The sequence below is a fragment of the Trachurus japonicus genome, chromosome 24 (genome assembly GCF_045865225.1).
Source record: "Trachurus japonicus isolate A0001 chromosome 24, Traja_1.0".
NCBI classification, from domain to species: Eukaryota; Metazoa; Chordata; class Actinopteri; order Carangiformes; family Carangidae; genus Trachurus; species Trachurus japonicus.
In genome coordinates this window covers 14,163,316-14,178,254 of record NC_140930.1, presented here as the reverse complement: position 1 = coordinate 14,178,254, position 14,939 = coordinate 14,163,316, and the positions used below count along the sequence as shown (strand labels likewise).

The following is a 14,939-nucleotide window of genomic DNA, read 5'->3' as shown; positions in this document are numbered from 1 at the left end:
GGGACGCGGCTGTTATCTGTCCTCTGCTGACGTGGTGCCTGAGGGGATTCTTGTGAATGTCAGTGAGGCGACCAGAAGAGCATTTTCTGATGCAAGAGGGCATTTACTGACACTGTGTCTGTGATTTGATGCATCGTCTGATGATGATGACTCATATCCCTCAGGTCGACAGTTTGATAGGAGGCTGATCATCATTTCTGCAGTGCTCAAGTACTCATATCACACTCGCCTGTAACGCTGCAGAAGGAACACAATGATTCAGGCCGCCCGTGGTTTAGTGGGGGGTGTGAGTTCACATCCGAGAACAGAAGGTGGTAACCTGTGTCATGCAGCCCACCACAGCAGTGACAGAAAAAGGACACCTCACTGATTATGCTGGGACCCAAATATGGCCGCTGAGTGGCGTGTGAAACACCAAAGCAGTCGCACGGCCTCTGACATGTTTCCCATCTAGAGCAGGGCTTCCTGGAAGACCTGTGTGAGCGGCAGCCCACCTATAGACTCTGCTACGACCCGTCACCGCAGCTAAAGTTTAACTTAAGACCCTCAACATGCACGGCCGCACTCTCACAGACATGCATACCACAAACTCTGACGCAGAAGCCGTGGGTCTTTTATTATAGAAACAATGACCTGACAAGGTCACGCAAACCTCTGCTACCAGCTGAAGATCTCCCACAATACTTTGCAGGAATTTGGCTGCACAGTGTTTGTTTCCTTTCAGTTCTGAGTAATCTAATATCAGTGAAAAAAATAAGCTCAGCAACATTGGAGATAAAAGGACATACAGATTTTGTATTTCACTTTCACTCCTGACACCTTGGTTTCAAACACTCATATAAATGCAAACAAAAATTGATTTATATAAATTCTCATATTGTGTGACACAATGATGCAGAATGTCAATAAACCTTAATCCAGCAGCAGAGCAGCAACAGGAAAAGTACATTTCCACTGATACAGTGCATTGACTTCCAAAGAAATCACAGGATTTCTCCCCAGACGATGACTTAAGCAAAAATAAGCTGTGATTACAAAACATTTTACTCAACCCCTCTCTTTCATCAGCTGTAGCCTACATGTGACAATCCAGCCCGTCTTGCAAGACAGAACAAACTCTGGTTTTGGAAACATGAGAATGAGGTCGCTGCAAAGATAAAGCAAAGTGAAAGAAGCTGCGCGGTCTTACCTTCAGGGTGACTGCACCGTCGGTTTGGTCAGGCCGAGGAAGTCGCTGCTGCTTTTACAGAAGCTGCATGTTACATAGACTCAGGCTCAGTTTCCTTCCTTACTGCATTCACACGTACAGTTGCAGGCTGGAGACGTACAAAGGTGCAGCTCTACTTGCTTGTTTATATCTTACACTCTGCTCTCGTCTGAACATGTTTCCTCTGCTACATGTGAGATGTGTGTGAGCAGAGAGTGTGTGTTTACAAAAAGCACTGAAGCCACACAGTCAATACAGAAGAGTTTTTGTTTTTTTTAATATGAAATTGTGTATTTGTCCATAAATTCCAGTTCTGGCAGTATTTGAAAAAACAAAAAACAAAATAACTAACACATAACGAAAATATCTAAATCTGTTGAATTTTTCATTTTCTTGAAATTAATTTGCTAAACAGCTGCTGTGAAGTGGAAAATCAAAGACTAAACAAAGAGTGTGTTGATCCCACGAATAATAACCACACACACACACACACACACACACACACACACACACACACACACACACACACAGACACAGTCTTGGACACAGGCCTCGGTACGCACAGACTCTCATCTTTAACAACACACTCAGTACAGCTGCAGCACCTGAGAGTCCTGCTTCACCTGCAGAGCATCACTGACAGACTCACACAGTGAGGAGATGCAGAGCGACTACAAAGCGACCACAGAGAAACACACAAACCACTGCCAGAGACAAAAAAAGACAACAAAGAGGCAGAAAAGCACCAAGAAAAAGCCACAAAAACACAGGACGAACTTCAAAGTTGTGTCGAACGACCACAAGAAAACACTCGAAAAGAAATATCAAACAAAATTCAATAAAAAGAAAAAAAACTATGGAAAAGCAACGTCAACACTAGGCAGGTGAAAACGTGAACACAACTTCTTATTGAGGAATCATCATGGTGATTCCTGAAATGCCTCTCGTGGTTATAAATACTTCTTTTATCAATATTTTCTTCCTTATCCCTTTTTGTTTTCGTCCGCCACGTTCCCCTCTGAGGAAAGTCAGTGAGCAGATGTGACGTCTAATGTGTCTTTGGTTCAAGGCTCCATTCATAAAAAACACTCTCTTTAAAAAAAACAAAACACACACACACACAATCAAAAAACAAATGCACATCTTTCACACTTTGGATAAATTTTAAATTCGTTCAGGAATCATACCAAAAAAAAAAAATCTAAAAAATAAAAAATGGATGGATGTTTGGATTAAGATCTGAAAACAGATTATAAGTGAGGCACCTGTTGAACCCACTGAGAGCAGGTTAACTGTGTCCACATGGACCGAGGAATATGGCTTCCTTTGGAGATTTAACCTCTATCTGATAATAGTCTCTGGTTTTAAGAAGTGTTTAGATACGTCTTGAGCTGTAGCGTCTCCTCCACTGATATCCTGTCGTGGTAGAAGCTCAGTCCCGTCAGGAGCTCGATGTCTCGGGCCCGGGCGGTGTGGAACTGCAGCCACGCTTCCACCAACGTGAGATCTGACTCGGCCTGAAGAGAGATAAGAAGAGGGGGGGGGTTTAGGAGAAGAAAAGATCTATTAATGGGTGATGTATTTACAGTAAAAAGAGCTTATCAGTTATTGTTTCCATTGTGGGATTTCTCAGCAGGTTGCTAAAGAAGAAAGTGACGCGGTGGTGGCTGACGTGGTTAACTCACGGCACATGTCTCTGTGTGGTCGGGTCTGTGGGGCAGGATGAAGGACATGGCCTGCAGCGGACCCTGGCAGTTACCGGGGCTGAAGGTCGAGTTGCCACAGCTGGTCAGGATCACGAAGAAATGTGTCGGGATGGGAGCCTCGGTCCTGGAAGAGACGAGAAAAGATCACAGCTCTCGTCACGTTTTTCTTTTTTTTTTTTTTTTACTGATGATGTTTGCAGAAAAAACAACGAAATGCTTTCACCTGCGTAGCTAAACATCAGCTAATGGAGAACTTCGACGTCAAAGCTACAGGCCTCAAACCAAGACATTATTTCTGATACAGTAAAGCTATAATGACATCATGAGTCCCACGACTTCAACCAACAAAGAGGAGAGAAAACGGGTTGTCCATGTGTGAACTGGCTGACATTTTCAGGGCCTCAGGTGTGGGAGAATTCAAATGCACCATAAATACATAAAAGCTGAGTTTACTGTAATTCATCATTATAGTGAACATATCCGGAGAAACCAAAACAGAGTAGACGTCGGACGTCAGATATTGAGAAATGGAAGCTTTTTGCTTTTGGGTTCTGAGTATTTTTAGCTTTGACAAAATCCTCCATTTCCAAATGTGTACATGTGCAAGAGCATGTTTCTGGTTTGTTCAATGTCATCACCAGCTCTGAGACTTCAGGTCTAAGCCGAATTCGTGGGAACCTGAAACTCCGATAGAGTTTCATTATCAACCACAGTTCACTTGAGACAGATACGTTTAAAGTCGTCTTGCTCCTCTGCTGTTATCAGTAGGGGCATTACAATTATATTTCTACATGATGCTTTTGCTGTTACTCCCACTACTATTACTACACTGCTATCATTACAGTAATATTACCATCACTTCACTGCATGCAGCCCACCCTACCCCCACCCTCTAAATACAACCGTTCGGGGATGGTGGTTTTATAATTTTACAAAGAAAAAGACAAAGTGCTTTGACACAACACTATACAAATAAAACTGACTCGACTTAAAACAAGTGGTAAATTAATTTGCAACTATTTTGTTTAATCTTTTTGGGCATAAATCCCAAATATTTTTTTTTACCATTTGTACATGTCAAAAGTTTTTCTTTATAAATGACACTAAACTGAACTGAACATCTCTGGCTTCCAGACAGTTTACTGAACAGAACGATCTTTTATTACAGTATTATCTGACAAACTGTTCGATAAGCAAAGCTCATTGTTGGCTTGGCTGCCCTTCTAATTGATTGATTGATTGATTGACTCATTAATTACCGTGACCCTGTTTTGATTGCATCAACGTTTCCGTCAAAGTTCTCATCAAATATCGGCCCGCTCATGACGTTGACTCCGTTCAGCTTCTGTGAATACGCTGGAAGCAGGTTGTGATGAAAATGGTTCCAGATGTCTGTGGTTAGAAAGAAGATTCACACACACACACAAGGAATATTACTACACAATACACCACAACTGATGATCATGTACAGTATTTTCTGTGCTACTGGTTCCCTGCTGAAGACGACACGGTGCATCAACAGTGATCGGCCACTAGGGGGCAGCATCTGTTCACTGGTTAATGATCAGGCCTCCAACAGCGACACAGTAAAACTACAGGATTTACACGGGGTGTTTCCTCCAGTGGTGGCTCATACAATACTAATGAGAAAGAGTTTCCATTTCCAGCCTGTGTGGCCCAAGTGGAAACACAACCAGAGCCGAGTTGGCTCGAACTCCTCAATGAATCAGCACCAAACCCTCTCCAATACTACGGTATATCGACAAGTCTCAACAGATGCAGCTGTGCAGACCTCGGGGTTATCACATCATGTTGATCCTACATGCAGGGCCTACTTTCACCATGACAATGATGACACAAGTAATTCATTCATAGTGAGTCGTACTGAGCCTGCAAGTACGAACACACAATCCTCAGGGGGATTTAAGGTCGAATTAAGCAACACGTGTATGAGCAAAAGGAGAAAAATCAAGAGTGAACCAACAGTGATGTTCATTAAAGCAGAAGTAAGCGGAATGTTTGTGTTAATATAAGTCTTAAATAGTTATATCTTCCGACAGCAATCACTTACATAGAGTGTTTGGTCTGAAACACGGGTCTGTCAGTCACTCTGCTCTGCTGTAAGCCGAGGAGAAAACTTTCCTTGTATCCTACAATCTTTATCCAATGAGGAGAGAGAACGGCATGAAGGGGCGGTCCTCTCTGTGTGTGCCGCCAAGGGATGCGCGTGAATGTGGTGACGTAGGGACGAGGACCAATAGATCCATGACGAGGGCGGGGACTGCCAACTCCATCGGCTGACAAGAAGTTAGCCAAAACGACCGGATCGCTTACTTCTGCTTTAACACACAACCTGGACCATTTAAAACACAAAGATTACATGTATGGTCCAATCTACTGTGATGTTGCCTGGTGAGTCTTATTGTGAAGGAAGCGGTGGCGTCTGCAGCAGGAAAACATCCCCTGACTAAACCTTTAATTGTACTTTACAGAAGGCGCGCAACTGAATGAAAGTACAGTAGTCCCATGTAATCACAGCGGTTAGATCGCTGGACTACTGTTTTGTGTATTTAGGAACCAATTGGGCTAAAATATAGGCTTTTGGAAAATCAGCGTTGACAAGTATAATATTGAGCAATAAAACTTGGCTCACGAAGAGAGCAGGACGACCACAATATACCTGCTCTAGGAAAACTTGAGTGTTGGAAAGTTTCACATAACAGAGCATGACATTACTGTATGTCTAGTTGAGATGTCTTTTCAGTTCACTTGTTAATTGAATTGTTCAGCTCAAAAAGCTCTTTCATTCGGCTGGCAGATGAACCCCCTCCGAACTTTAACTCATTCACCGCCAGGACTCACATGTCATACTGTGGTTGCAGCCAGAAAAACAAAAAAAAGCAGCAAAAAAATGTAAAAATTCGGACTCACTTTTAAATGCAGGGAACATCGGTGCCATGTTGCTTGTGATTAGAGAGTCAGTAGCAGGTCCGCTGACGGGCAGATCTAGAAAGTGGCAGACGGAGTTAAACAGAACATGTCAGCTACTGAAAAAACACAGATGTGGAAAAAGTTTGACACTTGATGTGGAAACAGAGATTTACTAGCTAAAACTAAACATGTTTGAGCTTGTTTATTTGCACGAGTGATTAACGTGCTTATCTTATTTTATTAAATCTTAGGTGAAGTCTTGTTCCACAATTCAAACATACTCAATTTAGGCCAAAACAAAACAAGAGAAATCCACTGGAAAAGCTATGTAGATCAGTGGTTCCCAAACTTTTTAGGCCATGCACCCCCTTCTACTTTCCAACTTTCCGAATAATTTACATTTTGGGTATACACTTTTTTTTTTATGAATCAAGATGATTTATTAAAACGCGGAATTTTTCTATTTACACTGTGAAAACCTAATTTAATATAATGTCTGAGTTATTTAATTATGAATAAAGCGTCACCATTACCCTTTTCAGGCCACGCAGCCCCTAGCAGCAGTTTGCGCACCATTTTTGATCAATTGTCAAAATAATTGTGAATTCATTAATCGACTAGTAATTGAATTTAAACCTTATTAAACAACATAAATCACTCTTGACCACAGTGACGATCCAGTTTAAACATCCTATTTTTGTCTGACTTTCGCACAGCTGTTGGGGAGGTTTTACTTCCCTCTTTCACTCTGTCAGTTCCTCTTGTGGAGCCACCTGTATCCAGGGTTTCATTGAAAACACAGTGTTTCTTACTTAGTGGGGGGGTGGGACTCTTTCTGTGTCAGCGCTCTTACAGCACGGGTGCATTTTTACATGAGAATGTGGCTCTGAAAACACGTCAACTTGAATTCAACACCCAGCTGGGGACGAAGAGCTGTGACCCCAACTACCACACACATGCACACAGGGAACACACACACACACACACACTCACTGGGGGGATGCAGCAGGCCATAGGACAGCTCCGAGTTGTTTCTATAGCGAAGACACAGCTGGCTGGCGGTCGGTGGGATGCGGACGTCAGCACGAACACACGCCTCCAACTCTGGACTCAGGGGTCGGACTCTGGTCTGAGAGAGAGGATCAGTCAGCGGTGGACAGTGTGGAGCGGGACCTCGGGGCCGGACGGCCGGCTCTCTCTCTGGGACTTGTGTAAGATCATTTGGCTTGATTTGGCTTCGCCTGTGTAGCTATGTGGGTCAGCCTGGGTGCACTCTGTGTTTGCAGAGCTCCTCAACAACAATAATCTCCTCTCACTCCCATCATGGAAGAAAACGTAACATTCAGACACACTACAGTAAGGGTGTAACCGGTTACAGGGAAAAATTAAAAATGCTACTTCGACACTTAAGAGAATAAAAGGTCCAATAGAGAGAAAAAAGGCAAAATCACAGTGACATTTTTTTTATGAAGCTCATCATTAAAAATTCAGCCTTAGAGCAAAGCCTTTACGGCCTTTTAACATGTTATAATACACTATCTTAGCAGTTCTACGTCTCCAGCACTTGTTCGAGCTACCTGTTCGAGCATGCTAACTTAAGATGGAGAAAATACATGAAAAGTGAACAAACACACAAAGTTGCTTTCACTACAGTAATTAAGTTAAGGACTGAATGACACTGAGGCCTAACAAACTTTACATGATGAAATCCAATTGGAAAAGTGACTTTAGGAATGAAACCTTGTGAAATTTTATGGATATTTAAGAAAACAAGCTATAACAACTCAAGTATCTGCAGTGCTTTAAAAGTATAAACAAATTTACAGTCATTATTTTCTTGAAGATCAACCTTTAAGGTTTTAGTTTTTCTAACAAAAAGCGCTGTAGAAATTCAAAGTTTTCTTTAGAAAGCAAAGAAGAAGCTAACATGCTATAAATGAGGGGATATTTCCTTGGGTTTAAATTGAGACTTCCCATTTACCCTTACAGTAAATCACCAATTTATATATATATTAAAAAAAATCAGGACTCTTCTTGGTAAGATTTTTGAAATTATTTGTAAATTTACCAAATTATCTGTCCCCGATTACAGGCAGATGAAATGCAGCATGCAAAGCTAAAGCATATTTCAAAAATAGAAACACAAGCTTCATGCTCTGAGGGCAGATCAGCATCTCGGCCTCGTGCTATTTCATTGATTAACTCAATACCGTGGTTAGCAAACGAGCTTGGAGCGAGTTTTATATGGGGAGATGTTAATTTTGACGAGCTGCGCAATGGAAGTTTTCTGTGGGTGTGCAAGTGGGTTGAGCGTATTGTATGTTATAAAACAAAACCAAACAAAACCATGGTGCTTTCTCAAGCCAGAGTGAATACAGTACAAGCCATATTTAGCTTGTACTGTATTTGTATAGAGCTTGAATGGAAACAAATCTACATCTTTCCACTTGCTCTATCATCCTGACAGTAAAACACAACAGTGTTCGCTCTCCAGGGAATCTTTCACTCTGCCTGAGGTCATGATTTACACTCAAGTCCAACCACGTAATGAGAAAGACAAGAGCACAGAGGATGAGTAACAGCTGCTCAGAGAAACATCCTAAACAACCTCGTTTTCAATCTGCTGCCAAAACTGTGCCAATGAAGAAACAGAGCTGGGACGAGCTCAACAACCCAAACAGGCTACACTGCAAAAACTCAAATATAACAAGAATATTCGTCTTATTTCTAGTCAAAATGTAATTTCTAGTCAAAACAAATCTCATTATACTTAAAATAAGACTTATCGCATTACAAATTAGCTTGTTTTTAGACACTTTTTACTTTTTTCAAGCATATGTTCACTTGTAATGAGTAGAAAAATCTGATAGTGGAGCAAGTTTTTCTTCCTTATTACAAGCACAAAAAACTTGTTTTCACTGGCAGATTCTTCTACTTATTTCAAGTGAAAATTTGTTTGAAACAAGTGAGAATTATCTAAAAACAAGTTGAGTTTTAAGTGAAAATGATTAGTTTTGACTAGAAATAAGACAGATATTCTTGGAAAGATTTTTTTTTTTGACAGAAGTCAGCTCCAAGCAGTGGACTCACTCACCTCAGGCAGGAGGGTGTACGACACCCAGAGGGGCATGAGGCGGTCGTGGCTGTATCCGGTGAGGTAGTCAGACTGGTGCAGGAGACAAAAGGTGGCGCCTTCTTGGAGGACGCATGGGGTACCGAACGGTTGGTGAAGACGACGTAAGCTGACTTTATCACCTTAGGAGGAAATGTACAAATGTCACGAACTCGAAATCAAAACCAAAAAAAAACCCACCCAAAAATCACTATAAATGCAAAAATAGTTTAAAATGATTCTTACTGGAGCTGGTCGCTGTGAGATTTTTGTTCAAATCGGCCTCCTGGAAAAAAAACAAACACAATACTTGTGAATATAGTTTCATGCAAAGATGTAAACACAGCTTTTATTCAGAGATGAATGCAGTTTTGCTTCTTATTCCTGAACCCCCCTGACCCCACCCCCCGCAGTTTGGCAAAAAACTTTCTGTGGTCTTTCTCTTCTCTGGACTTGCACGCATGGCATGTTTGAGATTTACCCACAGATTCTCATTTCAGACGTTCATGTCAGAGAGCTGCTCCAAATGCTTCAGCTCATGTTACCAGAAGTCAGTTCATGGAGGATTTTGGAGGTTTGCGAGTTGTAGATGTCAGACTCAGGACATTTGTATCCGTAATCTGCAAATGTTTAGTGGGAATCTGCTCTTTCCTGTTTCTGTTGCGATATAGCCCAAGAGCTCTGGTGGCTGTTGCCAAAAAGCTTTTATTTAGCTTAAACAAGACTACAGCATTTGTTTCCAAAAGGACCAGATGTTGCTCTACAGACTCTACAGATGTTGACTTTACAGTACGTGGTGAGGTTGCAGGCAGGATTTCCCTGCGATGACAATCCATTCAAAAAATGTTGAGACATTTCTCTCCACAAACCAAGTGTTAACCTCTTGCTTGGGGAATTTCCAAAGGACCAAAAGTATCACACGTAAAAAACAAACGCGCGACCTCAACAGCCTGTTACAGCACATACCGCCGCCTCGGTTAGAGATTCACAGGAGCAGTGCAGGTCGGCCGCGGGGGCGGGGGCGCTGGCCTCACAGGGGGTTGCATGGGAGAGCTGCGGTGGGTGAACTGGAGAGTGGACTGTATGGCGCAGGAGGTGGTTCAGACTCCCGTGTGTCCCGTTGTTTGGGGCGGGACGGATACCGAGGAGATCTGGAGGAAGGGAGATAAAAAAAAGAGGAGATAAAGTTTGTATACCGGCTAGATGGAAGCAGGAAAAGTTTTAATCTTTAATTATAAAACTGTCAGTTGGATGAATCATGTAGAAATGTGGAAGGTGAGGTGAACTACTCGAGCTGAAAAAGTAATGAACAGACTCCATTTGGTAGGTTTTATATCAAGTCTCTTACAATAAAACCCTTTAGAGTCTTTGAGCTGATGTTTTTCTTTTTATTGGCGCTGTCCATCAGAGGAACACAGTCTTTTGCCAGCAGTGCATGTCAATATAAAGGTTGCAAATGGACACCAACTGTCTTCGCGATTTGCACCGGCGTCAGTAATCGCACTGACGCCGGAGCAAATCTCGCGAGATTTGGACGGACCAGGAAGGGGAGCTTCCGTTACAAACAAGCTTGAAATATAGACTCATTTAATTTTTTTTGGAACAATTTTGCATTTCGGGGCTTCAATACAAGACGGACATTACATACGAGCAGCATGGAGGTATTTGGATGTTTTTTGGTGTGTCTTTTTGTTACGAAGACAGTTGGTATCCATCTGCAACCGTTATATGGACATGCACTGCTACGCCGAGACCCCCTGTGACTCAGAGAAGCCACGGAGGACTCTGAAACTTCTCCCAGCCCTTAGTCGACATGAGGGTGAGTAGATAATGAGTGAAATTTGAATTTTGGGTGAACTATCCTTTTAAGTTCAGTTCAGCTTTCACGACTGAGAGGAAGAATGCAACTGAAACTTCATGAACTGTCAACACCAATTTTGTTAATGAGCTTGTTCTGAGTAATGCAACTGTTGCTTAAAAACAGAATTAATTACTATGGTAAAAAAAATATCAGTTTCAGCAAAGGAGGTTTTTAGTGCAGTCAGCTTGTGTGTGCTCAATAAAGCAACTTACCACACATGAGGTTGTATACTTCAATGTTTTCGAAGGGCGGCACGACTGTGTTGCTTCTGAATCCTGGACCGTGGCCAATGAAGATTGCCTGGAAAAAAAGTCAAATACACATTAATACACTGACACTCATTCAAACAGCGTTGCTCGACTTAAATAACAGGAACTCAAACACTCAACATCATCATTAAGCCATGTGTAAATATTTGAAGTGAACCAATGACCTCAGGTGACCTCGAAGTTAAGGATTTATATTTTAGGAAAAGCCATTGGTTGGGAGGGACCAGGAGATATTCGTAGGTGAATAAACTGTTTATTTCCAGCACACTTTGCCTTTTTCCTCTGCTAAGTGCGACACTTGACTCACACAGCAACTTTAGTCGGCTAATTATACCAAGTCAAATTCCAGCGTGAACCACATCTGGAAACATGCGCAGACTTATTGTTGACTAACTGGAGGTGGCAGACAGAAACACACACACACTGGCAGACTCAATCCAGAGCTGAGATTATGTAGGTGGAGAACAACTCCACACAACAAGTCTAATTACTGTGCTTGAGCAGTGGTTTCCAAACCACACAGTGATTGTCTCATTTGTGTACTTAAGATGTTTTTGCTCCTATGGTTTCATTTGAAGAACTTCAACAGAAGATGCAGAGAATAAAACATTCAATCATCTAATTTTGACACAGATCTGGGAAGATTTCAGAAAATGCTGCTGCTGCTGCTTTGATGGTCTAGTATAAGAAACAAAATCTACAGTATTCACTGATTTCTACAGACAAAAAAAATAAGACTGAACTGCAAGAACATCCAAAATAGACTTCAGGGAATCAGGTAACTGTGTGGTTAAATGCAAATGAAAATAAGTGAGTAAAAAAGTGCTGCTCTTTGTTCCTCAGCTGCAGTGAAGCTGACCTTAACCAAATCCCTTAACCCCACGCTGAGCCTCTGAACATTAGCAGCCCACAGTAGAAAAACCGCTGTTGAACCTTTGGAGCTAAAACATATGTATGTGACGTAATGGGAAGGTACTGAATGTACCCAGTAGACCTGCTCCACATGGGAACATATCAGGGATTTATCCTTTAATTTAATTTTTGGATTAGGGTTAGGAGAGCTATTCCTTTGTTCCTCCTTTCCCCTCTTCCTCCTGTCAGCTGCTATAACGTAATCACGCCTCGGGGAATGACTTACACAACTAGTTCAGAGTTTTCTCTAATATTTGCTTTGCTGTTGTGAAATCCAGGGTAGTTTTGCCCCGTTGTGGCCAAATACAAATAAAACAACCTGGGAAAAGAAAATATCTTTCTCTGGTGAGACTGCAGCTCGCAGGTCAAGTACACTTTGCTTTCTCCAAATCAATCGCAGGACTGCAGCACCTGTCGGATTAGACGGGTTTAGATTGAAAAAAACAGTTTAGATTGAAAAAAAATGGCTTTTATCTGAGCCTGGAGGAAACCACTTTCTCTATAGAGGCTTTACAAACTCTAATTATTGCCTTTATGAGCGGTTAATAGGCCATCGTTGAGCTTATAACAACTTCACACATTTTAATCGGTTGTTTGAAAGTCAGAAGCAACAGGCAAAGATGACAGAAAGAGCATTTGTCCATGACACAAGTCCTACATGGGAGGTCTTTAGTGACTTGTCAGACTATAAATATATATTTTTTGACACTTCTTATCGGAACAGGAAATTCCACAGAACATTTACTGTTGCACGCAACACACACATCCTTTCCTTCTCCAGCCTACATGGTGAGAAAGACGTTATCTAAGTTGTGAAATCCTCCTGATCATTTACGTAATGTCATCATGAGTCATTGACTTATTGTACTTCTTTTCCTATTTTTTTCTATTTAAACAGGACATAGGGTTTGTCTTGAATGTCTATAAACACACACGTCCGACTGACCTGCATGTTGGTGAAGAGGTTATCTGAGCCGTGGAATCCACCTTGACAATACTTGACCTCCGCTCTACTCCTGCAGAGATAAAAACATTTCAGTTTGTTAAAATAAACACACAGACTGAGATATGTGAAGTATATGTTAGCGGTAGCTTAATACACAGCACATGGAGGTGTTGATCTTCTAATTTAATTCTGGTAAATTAGCTTATACAGTTTGTGTCTGCTATAATATTCACTTCCATAGGGCCCCATATTTTCATGTTTTGACATCCATGATATTTGGCGTTCAGGTATGTCAGTCCAAATCCTGCAAGGTTGAACGGTGGTGGTCCAGGTCGATGCACTTCTGACATCACAAAGTTATTAAAGTCCTCATGGCTTGTTTGAAGGCTCAGTTCTTGAAAAAAGGGGTGCACGCTTTTCTCTGTGGACTTAGCACTTTGACACTTTCAGAACCTCGATCTGCTATTTAATCAAAAAAGGATACAGGACTTTCACTTTATGCAGTACAATATAGGACCTTTAATAAGCGTACACTATACAAATCCCTGGCACTACACCTTTAACAACTTGCCCTCTCTCTGGCTTTCTCCTGTTGTTCCACTGCTGTGTTGACTCAGAGGTAATGTAAAGGATAATCCAAAATTATCACAGCTTGGGTCTTATTATTTTAGTTTTGGCTTTACCTTTACCTTTGTTTCTTTTCCAACAAGTCTGGCTCATGCAGGGTTCATGTGGGATCTCAGCCTTTCGTTGGGTAAATGTGATTTATTTACAGTTGAGTCCGCAGCTATAATGAACCAGAATTATGGTTTTTAGAGAAGTAAACTGGTTGTTCACTTACTTCGCTGCCTGCCAGCCCTCGTACATGTAGAGATGTGCTCTCTCTATTCGTCTGTGGTTGGCGAAGTGCATCCTTTTGGGGAGGTGTTCTTTGAGGTACGGCCTCATTGGCTGGTTAGGGGTCCTGCACTTCAGATGAGACACAGGAGAGTCGAATCAACAGGCCGCGCAGCGAGGAATGAGGTTTTTGTTTGACGCAAGGCCAAGCAAGCAGATAATTGTTCATTCTTCTTATCAATACAAGAGTCACATTTGGAAATACTTCGCATACCGACAGGTTCTTTACAAGGCCGGCGTAGTCGACTGAGGGGGAGAAACACAGGACCAGGTTAGCCGCAGTGGTTACAAACAAACTGACACTGAGTGATGCTGTGTCTCCTGATAAAGGGAAGGTCGTCGGGGAGTCGACAACTGGAACTCACAGGAGTAGAAATCCTCTGGGAGGCGAATGGGTCTGATGCGAGCAGCCGGGCCTTGGATGACATCGAAGGCATCTGTATTTTTTTGGTAGCTGGACACATATGCTGCTCTGTCACAGGAGGCCTCCTCCATGCCTGTTAAAGAAGAAAGTAGAAGAAAACAGTCCAATTATCTTTTCTACTGTAATAACATGTGACAAAAAATGTGTTTGTGAATCATTTTTCAGGTCTTTATCCTTTGCTTTTGTAACTCCTTTCCCTGCAGTTGATGCACTTAGAGATGTGTGAACACTTGTGTAGTCATTTCCCAACCCTTCAGGTGGAAAGTATGATTTGTGCTTTTATATTTAGGTTAACATTTGTTCGTCATTGTCTCTCCTTGTGACATGGACTCAGAGGAATCCTTCCTTCAGCCTCAAAAAAAAAAAAAAAATCTAGCAGAGAATGTCAAAATCTTTCCCTGGAAATCATGACAATGTCTTTGATGAGGACAGCCGGGCCACTCCCATTTTCTCCCGCTCCTTCATCTTAAATATAGCAAATTACAAGCCTAAACATCGGGTCTCCAGATGTCCATCTACAGAAGCCTCAGCACAAAATGTCCTCATAACACACTGCAGAAACTGCTTCTTTTAGCCCTAATTTACCCCCAGATAACAGATTCATTTTTCAACATACTGCTCTCCTCAGCACAGTCCTGAGTTTACCGAGCAACAGGTGCAGAGACTCAACCAAG

General features: G+C 41.9%; 1 protein-coding gene across 1 annotated transcript in view; it reads right to left on the bottom strand.

The window, feature by feature from the left end:
• Positions 1-1,463: 1,463 nt before the first annotated feature.
• enpp1 (ectonucleotide pyrophosphatase/phosphodiesterase 1) overlaps positions 1,464-14,939 on the bottom strand; it is a 31,663-nt gene continuing 18,187 nt past the window's right edge. Inside the window, exons 11-23 of the mRNA XM_085770597.1 lie at positions 14,207-14,338; positions 14,056-14,087; positions 13,786-13,913; positions 12,945-13,014; positions 11,030-11,117; positions 9,923-10,107; positions 9,203-9,242; positions 8,939-9,099; positions 6,838-6,973; positions 5,845-5,919; positions 4,173-4,305; positions 2,893-3,037; positions 1,464-2,724 (exon numbers count right to left, since the gene is read on the bottom strand). Of these exons, the coding sequence (XP_085626723.1) occupies positions 2,572-2,724; positions 2,893-3,037; positions 4,173-4,305; positions 5,845-5,919; positions 6,838-6,973; positions 8,939-9,099; positions 9,203-9,242; positions 9,923-10,107; positions 11,030-11,117; positions 12,945-13,014; positions 13,786-13,913; positions 14,056-14,087; positions 14,207-14,338 (1,478 nt within the window). The 3' untranslated portion in view covers positions 1,464-2,571. The remainder of the gene's footprint in view (positions 2,725-2,892; positions 3,038-4,172; positions 4,306-5,844; positions 5,920-6,837; positions 6,974-8,938; positions 9,100-9,202; positions 9,243-9,922; positions 10,108-11,029; positions 11,118-12,944; positions 13,015-13,785; positions 13,914-14,055; positions 14,088-14,206; positions 14,339-14,939) is intronic.